Raw genomic sequence first — 15132 nt, forward strand, 5'->3', positions numbered from 1 at the left:
CTATTGGTGTGCGCTATTGGTGTGTGCTCCTCCCTCGTTAGTCCGGCAGCTGAGGTGGACGAATAGGACATTTGGTATATTGTCTTTTTTATTATTGGCCTAAAATATTGTCTATAATATACACACATTCATGAATCCACTTGCTGACCAGCTGTCAGTATTGGGCATTTTTTTTAAATAGGGGTTTCTTGTGACCCTACCATTAACATCCTATGGCAGGCAAACGTGTCCAAAATGTTCCTTTTGCTTTAAGTAGCATGTGACATGTCAAACTAGGGGGTTTTCATGATTCATCCGAGCAGCCAATGCTGCCGAAAGGCAAATGGGGGGAAAAAGGAAAAGTGATGACGATGTTGACTATGTTTTGCACTAGCACTTTGCTCACTTTGAATCATGAAAACCCCCTAGTTTGACATGTCAGGAAAGTTTGACAATTTTGCCAGCCATTGTATGTTAATGGTAGGGTCACAAGAAACCCCTATAAAAATAAAATCCCAATACTGACAGCTGGTCAGCAAGTGGATTCATGAATGTACAGTATGTGTATATAGACAATATTTTAGGCCAATAAAAATGACTATATACCAAATTTCCCACTTTGAACAGAAGAAGCCTGTCGGCTGCCGGACTACTTTGTAAGATCAGAGAAACTGCCGTATAGGTGCAGGGCTAACAAGATAATGTATAATTGTGAGAATCAATATTCTTTATATACCATTACATTATTGAACCTTTGTTATTTTGCAGTTGTCATTGGAATAAAATATAATTATGTTGCTAGATGGTAGCCAGTTGACCATTTCATAGGGCATGTGATACAGAATGGACAGTTGTGTCCCGGACTCCTCCTGGTACAGCAGTGGGTCCCAAAGTGTGGTCCGGGGACCCCCAGGGGTCAAGGGAGTTCCAGGGGGGTACCCAGCTAAATTATAGTTTGGAACCAAATGGAACCTTATGGGTCTCTAACTCTGAGAGTGTACAAACGGAGTTAAATTAACATTGATTTTACAATATAAATTGCCGATCCCAGAGATAGAAATGCCATCAAATGGGGGTCCGCAGACTAAATGACTAATGCATGTCAAACTGGTGGTCCTTGAAATTAAACGGGTTGAGAATCACCGCTAGAGCCGTAAAAATCTTCTCTTATGGGGGTCCATGGCATATCTTTTCAAATGGGGTGGGGGGGGGGTCTATGGGCTATTCATGTCAATGTGGGGGTCCTTGACAGTAAATGGTTTGGGAACTGCTGCTGGGAATACTATAGAGACCCACTGACTGACAGGACTTGCTAAAATGAACATATTACATTACTTGCTTGAGTCGTAGAATGATCACCACCAGGCATTTATCATGATTTCATTCTATTTTTCTTTTTCTTGTCATCTGCTGCCACCTTGTGATACAAAAGTAAATTACACCAGTAGTAGCCAAAAAACCCAAACTGATATTATGCTTCTTTATTACAACGTTTTATTTGTCTACCACTGTTCTCTGACCACAGTGTGGTGCGAAATCCACATCAGGTCATGTGGATAAGTAATACATGTACACATTATTTGAGGTTAATAAATACAATTTACTGCATAACTATACATGTTTCATGAGGCAGTGATGCTGCGTTCTCATCTTGTCTGTTTTCATTCACATCACACGTGATGTCTCTCACAGCAGTGGAAAGTAACTACGTATATTTACTTAAGTACTGTAATTAAGTACGTACTTTAATTGACCGATTTCCAATATCACTTCCACTCCACTACATCTTGGCTCAAAATATTGTACTTTTACTTCACTACATTTATTAGAAAATACATCATATATTTTGATTATTATTAAATATTAACCACTTCAGCCCTATATACATTTCAGTCATTGGAATGTTGAATACTTGTGAAATTGAACATTCTACGAGTAGCCTACTTTCTACTTTTGGTACTTTTAGTACATTTTTATACCAATACTTCAGTAGGCCTACTGTTTACTCAAGTACATCCAGAATTGTACTTGGTCTCAGGTATTCATACTTTTACTACTTTTACCACAGCAGTACTCGCAGCAAAATCACTGATGTGCACTCTATTTAAAAATGAATAACTGTAAAAGGAATATAGGCATATTGACAATTAAGCTTATGCTGTTTTATTATTCAACGATATTAAAATGTAGTGGAGGAAACAGAGGAATTTGCTTGCACAATGCACAGCACAAGGCACAGCACAAGGCTGGAGTGGATACAGTGACATTCAGCCTGTAGGCAGCCAGAATGCTCGTATTCAAGTCCTTTGAAAACAGAATGAAAGGCTGACCAACCAGGCCTTTTCCAGTCAATACCATAGCAACGGTCAAGAGAGAGATGGTATGTAGGTAGGTTTATGTTATTGCATCTGACCAGGACTTGCAAAGGTAAGACAACATTTAACTTTTTTTTAAAGTTAAGAGTTAATAAGGGGCAATTTTGGGGTGTATTCAAACAAGACGTTGAAGGATACAATTAAGTCTGATAAAGTATGTATCATGTGTTCACATCATGACTTAGGCTATAGCTTACTTTACATTACATATGACCTTTTTTTTTAAAGAAAAATAAATAAATAGGCTATATACTTTTTTTTTACATTTTGAACAAAATAGTCAATTTTACACTGGTGTCCCTATATGAGTGCCCACTGTATCTAGCAGTAGAAGGCTATGGACCAGAGCTAGCCTGGCTCCAGTCCTGAATCGCTACCATTACAAAAAATGTCTTAATGAACGAAATGAAAATTCAAAACGAGTGTCACTCAGGCTACATCGTATCCTGACATGAACGCAATCTGTGAGGCGGTTAGTTAGCGCATTCGACTCATCGTCTGCAACTTCACCGCGCAGGTTTGAGTCAAATGAATACATAGTCAAACTTAGGAAGTGTGCTCCGGTTTTCCTATGCGGTTTTCCTTCTGATATCAGCTATAGTAAGAAGCTTCAAGCTTCAAGCTAGGACTAGTAGGAGCTATAGTTAGTTACTAACTAAACTTAACAGGCTAACATTATATAAAGGTGAAGTATGTATGAAAGCAGGGTTCGAGGAGAGGGATCGAGTTGAAAAAAGTAGAGCACTGACTGACTGGATCGAACTGAACTGGCACTCACTGAATGAATTGACCTGGCTCGGTCTAAAAATATACAATCGCCAAATTTGAGTTTGACAGGCACAGGATGAATGAATTTGATTGGACAGCAGTGACACTGTAACCCTTCGGTAACCTAGCAGCCTGCCATTCAGTCACTGCAGCTGTCAAGCTCTGTATTACAGTAGTGTGAGTGTGCTGGAGGAGGAAAGTTGTTATTTAACTTCTCTCTTCCACGGTTTGTAATGAAACATTAGATAGATAATGAAAGACACCGTAGAGTCGTAGACAGCGATACGATAGACCATTTCAGGCGGCGGTATAGCAGCAGGGCAGGTCGTATCAGGTTTGTGCCCATTAATTATCTTATAATGTCCAACTTACTTCATAGACATTCAATACATTTCACAGTGAACTACAGAGAGAATGAGTGAATGTTTTAGTTAGATGGGTAATAATCCACCAGCCACGAATAGCCTACTGGATGATCTTTTTGATTGATTGAAATATTTATTAACAGTTAGTTTGTAGAATTACAGTACATTTCAAGCACAAACTCAATACAGAGACTGTTAACTGTGAGTGGACGACCCAATTAAGCATTACACTTGTTTACAACAGGGTCCACATTGTTCAATTCATCTTCTGTGACAATGTGTAAAAATGCATAGTATGTTTAGTGACATTATCTTCTGTTTTTTCCACAGGTAAACCATGGCTGAAGCGGTGGCAAAGGTGGCTAGGAGGGTCAATGCGACAGTAGAGGAGGAGACAGATACTTTAGGTAAGTTAAGATCACATTTCCAGTTTCCACCACACAATGCCAAAACCCGAGCTGTGGTGGGTGCTTTCTATTCTCATTTTTCAACAGTAGGTGATGTCAAAGGCTGACTGGCACTGTCTGGTGACTGGCAGTGACTGGCACTGCCAGTCACTGCCAGTGACTGGCAGTGCCAGTTTCGTATTCAAAATGTCGTAATAAATAAATAAATAAAAATATTAATAATAGAGTAAAAGTACAGTAGTGGCATCAAAATCTACTCTACAAAATCTACTATAATGTAGTAATTATGTAAATAGTTTGTGTGTGTGTGTGTGTGTGTGTGTGTGTGTGTGTGTGTGTGTGTGTGTGTGTGTGTGTGTGTGTGTGTGTGCGTGTGTGTGTGTGTATATATATATATATATATATATATATATAATGTGTGTGAATTCTTTGAAAATAGGCGATCTACAAGCTCACAATGCATAGCCAAGCCAAATTGTATATGTTACAGTACAGTAAAAATGTCCCCTCTGCCCCGGGCCGCTGGAGTGAAGCGTTTCATCGGGGGCTGAGGTGGCCATCGGTTGGCCCGTCGGCCTCCCGTTCGTCCCTTTTCTTTCACCTACAACAGGCGTTGCCTCGTCGCTTCCCGTCCACGACCCACAATTGGGTCCTGACCCACTGTTTGGGAAACAGTGCTCTAAAACCCTGCATGGATATTTCCCCCTGGAAGCAGACTTTTGCAAGTTTTGTATCTCTTCGCGTCTCTTCCGGGGTTTTGAGTGGTGCAACCACTCCATTGCGGAGCTATGTGTGTCCCTGGCTGGCTGGGTCCATCCGAGCACGAAAATAGCGTTTGGTTGGCTTTCACCACTAAGTGTCACTGTTGCACAGCTAAACACACAGTCTCACACACACACACACATTTCATTTTAGCTCACTAGCATTGATGCTATGCTTTAACATCCAAGATGGAAGCCAAAAGCGGACGCGCGTCATAGTGGAATAGCCTGAAATCACCGGCACCCAAGCGCCATACCACTTTCGTCCACAAACCCGGAAGAGACGCCTTGACTAGGCGTTTTCTTGACGCCTCTTGACACGCAAGTCTGCTTACACTCTGTGTAGATCTGTCAGACTGCAAGCTTATTGGTTTCCCCCACTCTGTGAAGATCTGTCAGACTGCAAGCTGATTGGTTTCCCCCACTCTGTGTAGATCTGTCAGACTGCAAGCTGATTGGTTTCCCCCACTCTGTGTAGATCTGTCAGACTGCAAGCTGATTGGTTTCCCGGACGGCGTGTTCAAGGTGCTGGTGAATGTGAAAGATAACATCCGTGTCGTCTCATTGGCCGACAACGAGATGAAGGCGGTTTCCAGCAAAATCTTTGTGACGTTCACACAGCTGAGAGGTACTATGTGTGTCAGTGTGAATTTTGACACCAATTTTTTATTTTGTCATAGTCATAGTCTTTTGAATAAAATGTTTAGTTTGTATTTTGGTCAACTGAAAAGTTTTCGTTTTAGGCTAAAGGTCATTACACACTGGCGAATTAGTGACGCGATGCAAATAAGCGATCTGAAAATGCGAAATATTGCATGTTGCAGTTCGCCTGCGAATCTCTGCAAAATACGACACCAGAGCGAACAAATAAAGAGCGAAAACGGTCGCATTTTCGCACATTCGCCACTGATGTGGAAGCTTGCATGGACTTCAATTGGTTTTCTTTAAATGCGAATTATTCGCACGAATATATCGCGTCGCCAATTCGCCAATTCTTTAATCTACAGTTGATTTTGTCAACCTTGGCGTCTTTTACACATGCTGAAAATATCTGATCTGCGATGCGTTGTGACACCCGAGCGCAACCAAACATAAAATGACTTAGTAGTAGTCTTTTAGTTCTACTGGATCTCTTCTCCACTAGTCTGTCCCTAACATATTTGTTGACAAAATTGTCATTATATTAACTTTGTTTTATTCATCACAGCTTAGTTTTTATATAGTTTTGATTTCGTTTTTGCCAGTGAAAAAAGGTAGTCGACAAACATTTTTCGTCATAGTTTTAGTCGACGGAATGAACTTGTGTGTGTGTGTGTGTGTGTGTGTGTGTGTGTCACCCAATAATTGAGTGGATTATTAGGTGTCACAATAAAACACGACAGACTTTTTTTGTATGTTTATATTTCTCAAAGGCTTTATAGTTATCATTCTAGGTCTTGCTATAGACAGCCCCCTGTGACTGGTGTTTTGAACCACCTTGCAGAGTTGGACGCACACTGCAACGTTCTCACCAAGCTCCCTGACGCTGTGGCAGACTCTGAGAATTTGACCAGCATCAATCTGGCCAACAATCGTTTCTCCGTCTTCCCCGAGAAGCTGACCGGAATAAGAACACTGGAGAGCATCAACTTGGAGGGAAACAGCATCACTGGTAAACAATTAGACATTCTGTATAAATCACAGCAATTTGACATTTGTCTCATCAGGTTAAATGGTGCATTTATATAGCGCTTTTATCCAAAGTGCTTTACATAGAGTGCATTCCATTCACACACACACACACACACATTCATACACCTTTACATAGATTGCGGAGGAAACCATGCAAGGCACCAACCTGCTCATCGGGAGCAATCAGGGGACTTGCTCAGAGTCTTGCTCAAGGACACTTCGACATTAACACTGGGGGAGCCCGGGATCAAACCGGGAACCTCACGGTTCCCATCCGGCCACTCTACTACCGGTTATTTATTTTTAATCTCCCCATGATGCTGATGTCTCTGGGGGAACATGTACACACCTGCATATAACATGTTCTAAACATCATTTTGCTATCACATTGTCTTCTATATAAATATCTACATAGAACATTTTATTTGCCCGCCTTCGTTCGTATATCTTTCCCTTCTGCTCGCCTCTCAGTCACTACAAAATGATGGAGTGCACATGAAAAAAAGAATGTCACCCACTTCTTTACATCTACTGTAGCTGTAAACCTGTGATGTGACAAATAACGTCTGTTTCTGATCCACAGAAATCCCAATGGAGAAGTTGCTTGCCATGCCAGCACTGAAATGGATCAACGTGAAGTCAAATCCTTTGGACCAAGATACGCTGACTGCTATGCAGTCCCCTCACACATTTGACATCTTGTTCTCAAACGATGCCTAAAACGATTCTATGCTGGACATTTGTTTTTACAAAAACCCCAAGGACGTGATTGCGTGCAGTGTGCCTTCCTTACGAAATATGTTCTGCCTCACAGCTAAATAATATATACATATATGCTGTGCCTCCAAACATCCCACTGCCGTCCAAGAACCAGGAATCCAGAGGGCGTGTGAAGAACACATTAGCGTTCTCGTACCCATTGTTGGCAGCGGTGGCCGAACGGTTTGCGGAGCGGTCTTGATATCGGAAGGTCGCTAGTTCGTATCCCCGGACCGGCACGTTAAAATTACCACCGCTGAAGTGCCCTTGGACAAGGCATTGAACCTCTACCATGAAATGTTCTATGAGCAGGGCCTGGCTGTAAACAAGTTCTTGAGCTTAGTGCAGTTACCCTGGGTAAACATAGTACCTTTCCTTTGCTCTTGTCTGTCTGAACTGGCAGGAATAGATATTTTCTTTTGGTTCTCCAACCTTTTCTGATCCGTGGCCCATTGTCAGATCATGTTTATGTTGTGTTCCGGCTCAGATCAATGAAACTAATGTAGTATACTTTAAGTAGCTATTTATCGGCATCACAATGCAAACGATAACACATGTTCACGGTGTTAAAGAAGAAGATACCATGTCACTTTTAAAACATTTTTAATATCGAACCAGGTCGAGGCCATTTTTAAATGAACCTGGCCCGTTTGGCATGCCTTTTATTTATGACTTGACTTTTGATAGTATGACAAATATAAACTACTGGCAATGATACAGACTGTGCATTTATTTTAATACAGAAGGTAGAACACTCGTATGTTAATTAATTTTAAATACGTTTACCGTAGTTTCTTTGAAGCCCTAGATAGTTTTTAGGCCATTCTCTCTGATCTCGCACTTAGTAAAGTCACTCTGGATAAGAACTTACTTTTGCTAAATCCCTAAATAGTAAATTGTCAACCTAATGATACAATAAGACAGTGGTTATCAACCTTTTCAGGTCGCGACAACACAAAATAATCGTATTCGAACTGAGGGCTGTTTTGCCTCTAAGTCAAAGACCCTAAAAGTCCAGCTGTATTGGTTTCTAGCTAAACAGACTGGTTTTGTGTCAGCCAATCACAGGCTGATGTGAATGCAATGACACACTGCCCTGTGTCTGCACTTCACACTGCTAGGTAGAGAGAGAGACAGAGAGGCAGTGAAGCACATTTGTTATTGTATTGGCTATTTTCAGATGCATATTTTAGTGTATTGTTTAGACGACGTTTGTAATGCACTGGCCGGCCATCATCCTGCATTAGATTGGGAACAGAGCAGCAGCAGACCTGGGTGTCCATGATGAGAAACAGCTGTGAGGAATGGGAATCCCACAGGTAGGTTGGGGCAATGAATGATTCAAATGGGGACTTACTGATGTAATCGCCCATTACATGTTTTTGTTTATTGGGATTTTACTTTTAGGGACTTTTGACATAACTATTTTAATTTTAGTATTATATCTCCATTGTGATCACGGATTTGCTCTAGGAGTAAAGGAGAGGAGAGGTGAAAAATGTTTTTCCTGTCAAAAAGTAATTTAAAAAAAAGTAGGCTGGTAGCCTACTAATATGCTATTAATTTATCTTTAAACAATTATATTTGAAAAGATTTTTAATTTAATATCTTAAACAAAGTGTAACGATATTAGCAACAAAAAAAGAAGCTCTGTTAGAGATGGTAGTTGCTTTCTCTTTGGGCTTGCTATTTTAGTCAAACCACAGGATATTTTTGTACACAACCGTTCTAAACATGGGAACTATAAGTACATTATCAAATGGTTACGGTTTAACTGGAGAGGCAAGAAGTCATGACATGGGCACACAACCTAATCCTGTGTTTTAATTGGTTTAGTGCTTACGCCCAGGTCAGCTCCATCTGTTTCTGTATGCACGTTTGAATGAAAGGCCATTATTAACCCATGTAGGACAGACCAGATTCTACAAAATGTCTTCTAATGACAGTTTAATGATATGTTTATATCAGTGGTTCTCAAACTATTTCATGTCAAGGACCCCAAAAGTTATATGTAGTTGGCCGGCGGTGACCCCCATCTGAAAATGTTATTACAGGCCCAGAAGCAAAGTTAAAAACATTCCCTGTGAAAGCATTTGCAAATTTTGCACCACATTTTTTTGATTTTTGCATCTACAAGCTCGTAGCGTGGGACAGAGTGCCGCTTGTAGATGAGCTTGTAGATCTGCTATTTACCAACGACTTTAGTTTAAAATAATTGTTAAAGTGTTTAAATGCTACATGCGACACAGATGCGTTCCCGTCCTAAATAGACCTATACAGTATATCTGACATGGATGAAATGGAAACAAATAATAGTGCCTATCCTGGCAACCATAACTTTTCATCCAGTTTGTCTCTTTGAACAGAAGGTTGAGTGGAATATAACAGAGAGAGGGATTAGATGAGGCTGGTGATTACTGACTGGTCTGAACCATCTTGGTAGTCTCACACAGTCCTGTTTTATAAACAGTAGGTCATATACTGTAAATGTTACCTACTGTACATACTAAATAACTGCTCCATCCCATGACCATATATATGACAACCAGGACGACTGCTCTGTCGCCTGGTCCTGTCACCCTGGTTTACCTCCCCTGTTGTCATACACAAACCGATCAAGGCTATTAGACACGTGTAACCCCCCCTGGCTTCAGACATGAGCATGCCCACTACACATACACACACACTCACTGACAGCAGCTTTCTCCTTTCTGAACCAGTCCACACACTTGAAGACATCCACACCAGATATGAGCTTCACCATCGAAGAGAGGGGCAGACCAAACACCCTGGATTACAGAGTATTCTTCAGTAAGTGGATTCTATAAATTGACATTGCATCTATAAAGTTTGTGCTGGGTGTTTGTTACATTCCTGAAAATGTGTCTACTGTGCCTGAGTTCATGTTGAGAGTTTTGACATTCTTGATGTTGCCTGTAGGTGTAGGATGCAATGCTATGACTGCTGCATTGCATCATATTGTTGACTTATTCACTTAAGATGTACTAAATTAAGGATAATATTTCTCCCACTGACAGAAAACTCTGAGGGCAAATACGTCTCTCCTTTCCACGACATACCCATCTACGCAAATGAATCTGAGGTAATGACCTCTTCAATCAAATGCTAAATCTATGCTTTGTATGGACTTTTACTTCTCTGACTCAAGAGTGTGTCTGTGTCATACGGAGTAGTTTTTAAAGTATGCTGCGTAGCACTGTGAAAGTATGGCCTTATTCACTGACGGAAGGTGTGATGAATTGTGTAACATAAGAGAATAGAGAGAGTTGATACCATGCAGTAATATAGCGAAGCTTTTGACTTATGATCCTTTTTTCTAGAATATCTTTCATGCAGTTGTTGAGGTTCCACGGTGGACAAATGCCAAAATGGAGGTAAATGTGCACAATAGATTGGCGTGTGTGCGGTGTCTGTTTCTGTGTGTGGGAGACTTGAGTCTTTATACAAGAGATTACAGATAGAATAGAATAGAATAGAACAGTGCTTTTGTTAGTTGCCACATGGGATTACTCATTACGGCAACACATTTCTCAACTTCATCTTGCATATACTGTACAATACATATTATAGCCTACTGTACCTTTTGTAATACAATGTGTTAATTTGCTCATTCATAGCATATTTATGAATGTGCTACCATGATAATTGTGTCTCAGATTGCCACCACAGACCCGATGAATCCGCTGAAGCAAGATGTAAAGAAAGGGGGTCTTCGTTACGTGGCCAACGTGTTTCCTCACAAAGGATATATCTGGAATTATGGAGCGATACCACAGGCAAGTTCACTTCTACCATGTCCAAGTAACTACTGATCTTTAAGTAAAAGTAGCATTGCCACAGTGTAAAAACATTCTTTGTTACAAGTAAGAGTCATGCAGTCCAAATCTTTCTCAAAGTATAAAGGTGTTGGCAGCAAAATATACTTATAAAGGTAAAAGTATCCATTATGCAGAAAAGCCGTTTCAGAATCATACTAGTACTGTATATCATGTTATTTACGAAAAAAAGAATAGAATATTGGAGATAAGAGGTTTCTGCCCCCTTACTGTCCCCCATTGTTTCAAGTGTGCACATGTCGCCCGCCAGTCACAGTCTTCATTAACCACACGCTCTGCACAGACAGACATGGGAAGACCCTGGACACGAGGATGGGGACACAGGCTGCTGCGGTGACAATGACCCCATTGACATATGTGACATAGGAAACAAGGTACTGGGGACTCTGAACGGCCATTTATCACTCATCACAGTGCTCCACTCTTCTGCTATAGAGCGGTGCCGTTGTTGGGCACTGGCCTACTTGGAATGATGCAAGTTGGAAATGCACGCCCCACCCAGTTATTATGTCTGTGTCCCTTTAATGCCCATATATGGAGTTCTTTGTCAGGCATGATCAAATTTGGAGATGTCAGAATCTAGGGGTGATCAGGGGTGAAATTTATTGGCTAATTTGGGCCCTGTCCAGAGCCTTTGCAGAGGCTGTTGTGCTGGTTCTGGACAACAGTGTATCCACTGACTCAAGGCCGGGCACTCCCTGTGGTGGTGTGGAACACGTGTGTCAAATGTCGGTAGGACGAATGGGTGCATTTATAGATAGATGTGTCTCCTTGAGGTGTCTGCAGGCGTCTCAGCCAGTTGTCAGTCCAAAACTGTTACTCTTCAGGAAATGTAAAAAAATATAAAATAAAAATAAAGACCTGTCTTCTTCGCAGTGGTTCTCAATCTTTTTAGCTTGGGACCCAAAAGAGGCATTTGATGTCTCCCGGCCCAGACCCAAACTAGTGAAAATGGCAAGCTCTCACTACTGGTCACATCGTGACACGTGGTGAGCTTGGTGAAAAAAATGTGTTCAGTTATGAAACAATAATAATAATTCAAAACAATATCTAGGAGGAAAAAATGCCGGGATGTGTTTACTCGCGAGTCGCGTCCCTTAAAAATGGGTCCGCGTCCCACAAATGGGTACCGACCCAGTGTTTGGGAAACAGTGTTCTAATGGATCCAATGTAGTTATTTAGTCACAAACAGACTTTTCAATGGTTAAATATTTATAAGAGCCACACTCACTTAACGAGAAGTATGCTCCTATAGTGAACTCGAGGACGCAAGTTAGAATTTGACAAAGAATCTGTCTTGTCTTGAATGTCTTTCCTCTCTCTCCTCTCTCTCTCTCTCTCTCTCTCTCTGCCCTTGGTTTTCTGTCTCTCTTCTACACTGACCTATCTGAAAATGAAAAGTATAACGTGCCAAAACGAAATCTTTAAATAATAATGTCTTGTCTCTCCCCATTTTCAGGTGTGCTCTCGAGGTGAGGTGATCAAGGTCAAGGTTCTGGGAACCCTGGCTTTGATTGATGAAGGTGAAACGGACTGGAAGGTCATCGTGATCAATATGGATGATCCTGAGGCCCCTGACTTCAACGGTACAAGCATGTCTGATTGGGAATAATAGGGCTGCAACTATACATTGCCGTATCAATTAATCAAATAATCGAGAAGTGCGTTTAAAAGAAAATCTATATCAACAACTTGATTAACCACTTGAGCGTCATTTTATACTGTACATGTATGTTGTTCTACAAGTGCACAATGTGATGTGACACATTGTAAGCGTGTAGAGTGGCTATTTTCACTATTTGTAACTTTCTGCCTATAATGGCGTGAATAATGAGACAATAGGCTGGGCTGTGGCTCAGCGGTCCAGGTACCTTGGCTGGTAATCCAGTCTGGCAGTGTTCCGCGTGTTCGACTCCCGATCTCGATGGCCTTTACTGCATGTCACCCCCCCCCCCCCCCATCTCTCTCCCCATTTCAGCCTACTGTCTGTCCCTCCATAACAAAAGCCACAAAAAAACATAAAATAATAATGAGACAATAGGGGATTATTACTAATAATTGTATTCTATTATTGATTATATTATTTGTCATAATCGATTGAATTGATTAGTTCGAGTAAGTGTTGCACCCCTAATTGGTGCAATTAATCATTGTTAATTGCAGAAATTGGGCCACAACTCATTGTGAGGACATAATGGAGTTCTCTGGTCTTGTTGGTTTGCACAGATATTGATGACGTAAGAAGACTCAAGCCAGGCTACCTTGAGGCAACATTTGATTGGTTTAAAAGATACAAAGTCCCAGATGGAAAACCCGAAAACCAGTTTGCTTTCAATGGAGAGTTCAAGGACAGGGTAAACCATTTCAACTTTAAATTCATAGTACTTAGTACCTATTTGTTGTTGTTATACCTATTGATTTGGGAAGCCTGTTTCTGTTGCTATATACAGTATATATAGCAACATATATACCGTATATATATTTATTTTATTATTAATCTGACGTTTTTCAAAACCTTAGATCAGGATTTAGAAGCCGTTTATAGAATCGACCTCCTTCGACATAATTCCAATTTATCCCTGAATAATAGTATTAAGTATTCACACTATTCTTGTACTTGGTTGTTGTAATATATATAAATTGTATATTGCAGGATTTTGCCATCAGAACTGTGAAGACCACCCATGAGTTTTGGAAAGCACTGATGTCTAAGAAGACCGATGCAGGGGGAATAAATTGGTGAGCAATACATAATATGGACAATTATGCCCTCATTTTGCAGACATTAGTACAATATCACAATTTTGTGATAATTTCCTCTAAATATGAAGCACACCTTCCAGTATTGAACAATTTAACACAGTAGTCCACATTTCTAACGTAGCATTCTTCCCAGGGAATCTGATGAATGCAAGAAATCTTTGTCCACACAAAAACATGGAACGGATATTTCCTACTGTATGTCCAAAACAGTTAACTCTTGTAACCAATGGATCCTAGCCTCGTTCCCAGCCTTATGAATGGATCCAATGTAGTTATTATTGAGTCACAAGCTTTTGGTATTCTTTTCATTGGTTAAATATGTATCACAGCCACAGCCCACAGACACACTTAACCACATTCAACCTGTCCTGGCATCTAATCCTTTTTTTGGGCATGTCATAAAAGTATAATAGCAGATCTACAAGCTCAATTAACACGCACCGCGATGCAATGCATTGTGAGCTTGTGGATCGGATATTTCCAACACTTTTATGCAGAGTATAAAATAGGGCAATAATATTTTGGCTGATGTGGTTGTCTTGGTTTTGTCTTGTATCAGCATGAATACCAGTGTGCCAGATAGCCCTTTCTGCTGCTCTGAGAAGGCTGCGGAGGCTGTCGTTGATGCTGTGAGTTCAGATTCACTTTATTGTCACTTAGATGCACTGTTTAGGTACATACATGTGAAAAACGTACGCTCGGAAGCTCCAATACAATAAAACATGATCATAAAAATGTATTAAAGACCTACAAACATTCAAGTGAGTTCATGTCACTTAACTATTTATTTGTCATATCAGCTAGACTGAAAACATGTCAACATACTGTGTTTCATGACATGAGCATTCATGCATACATAACTCCAGGATGTGTATAGCCTGGGTAAAGTTTATACTTTGAAGTGAAATTTGGTAACGCAACATGAAATAACTGACTCAATGACCGGATGTACCACAGCTTCTGACTAAAGTTTGTGAATGCTTTAATAACAGGCATGCGGTTTTGAAGCTGAAGATCCCATTCCATGTTCAGGTAGGCTGCTGCTACATAACATTTGTGCTGTCATTATATGCATGTTATTTATTATTGTTAATTTGTGTTATTCAGCTAATGTTCGACATATTATTATTTGTGTATTCCTTCTATTTTTCTTTTCACAGTGGACAAGTGGTTTTACTACGAGAAGTAGCTAAACGACACCGTGGACACATTCTAAGATGGAACTGCTATCTTGCTCAACTGAATTGAATACAACCGATTCAGACATGTATTGTTGACTGCCTTGGTCTGCAGCATTTAAACACACAAACACAATGCCTATTCAAAGGCTGAAGAATATAGCCGATCTACAAGCTTGTGTAGCTTGTAGACCGTTTTCGCTAATTTGTAGAAACGTTGGAAACCTTTGAAAACTATTGGAAGATCTT

General features: G+C 40.5%; 2 protein-coding genes across 3 annotated transcripts; both read left to right on the top strand.

Moving 5' to 3' along the window:
- Positions 1-2950: 2950 nt before the first annotated feature.
- On the top strand, positions 2951-7795 carry lrrc20 (leucine rich repeat containing 20). 2 transcript variants are annotated; one of them, XM_080788757.1, is made up of 5 exons: positions 2951-3456; positions 3818-3894; positions 5134-5283; positions 6139-6306; positions 6910-7795. In XM_080788757.1, the coding sequence occupies exons 2-5, from the start codon at positions 3825-3827 to the stop codon at positions 7044-7046; spliced, it is 525 nt and encodes a 174-aa protein (XP_080644883.1). In that variant the 5' UTR covers positions 2951-3456; positions 3818-3824; the 3' UTR covers positions 7047-7795. The 2 variants fall into 2 exon arrangements, with proteins under 2 accessions (XP_080644883.1, XP_080644884.1); XM_080788758.1 differs by lacking the exon at positions 2951-3456 and adding an exon at positions 3667-3688.
- Positions 7796-9835: 2040 nt separating this feature from the next.
- Positions 9836-14898, top strand: ppa1a (inorganic pyrophosphatase 1a; the record flags this gene model as incomplete). The annotated part of the gene is made up of 10 exons (XM_080789346.1): positions 9836-9896; positions 10124-10188; positions 10427-10480; positions 10763-10882; positions 11230-11316; positions 12402-12528; positions 13169-13296; positions 13596-13681; positions 14265-14334; positions 14866-14898. 10 exons carry the CDS (start codon positions 9836-9838, stop codon positions 14896-14898), a joined length of 831 nt encoding a protein of 276 aa, XP_080645472.1.
- Between the last annotated feature and the right edge of the window lie 234 nt (positions 14899-15132).

The sequence above is a fragment of the Protomyctophum bolini genome, assembly GCF_963924005.1.
Source record: "Protomyctophum bolini genome assembly, chromosome: 18".
In the NCBI taxonomy this organism is placed as follows: domain Eukaryota; kingdom Metazoa; phylum Chordata; class Actinopteri; order Myctophiformes; family Myctophidae; genus Protomyctophum; species Protomyctophum bolini.

Excerpts from the sequence above, each read along its gene's own strand:
- lrrc20 (XM_080788757.1), top strand. The coding sequence starts at position 3,825 with ATGGCTGAAGCGGTGGCAAAGGTGGCTAGGAGGGTCAATGCGACAGTA. Across the intron at positions 3,895-5,133 it reads GGAGGAGACAGATACTTTAG|ATCTGTCAGACTGCAAGCTG; the intron begins GTAAGTTAAGAT and ends CACTCTGTGTAG. Across the intron at positions 5,284-6,138 it reads GACGTTCACACAGCTGAGAG|AGTTGGACGCACACTGCAAC; the intron begins GTACTATGTGTG and ends ACCACCTTGCAG.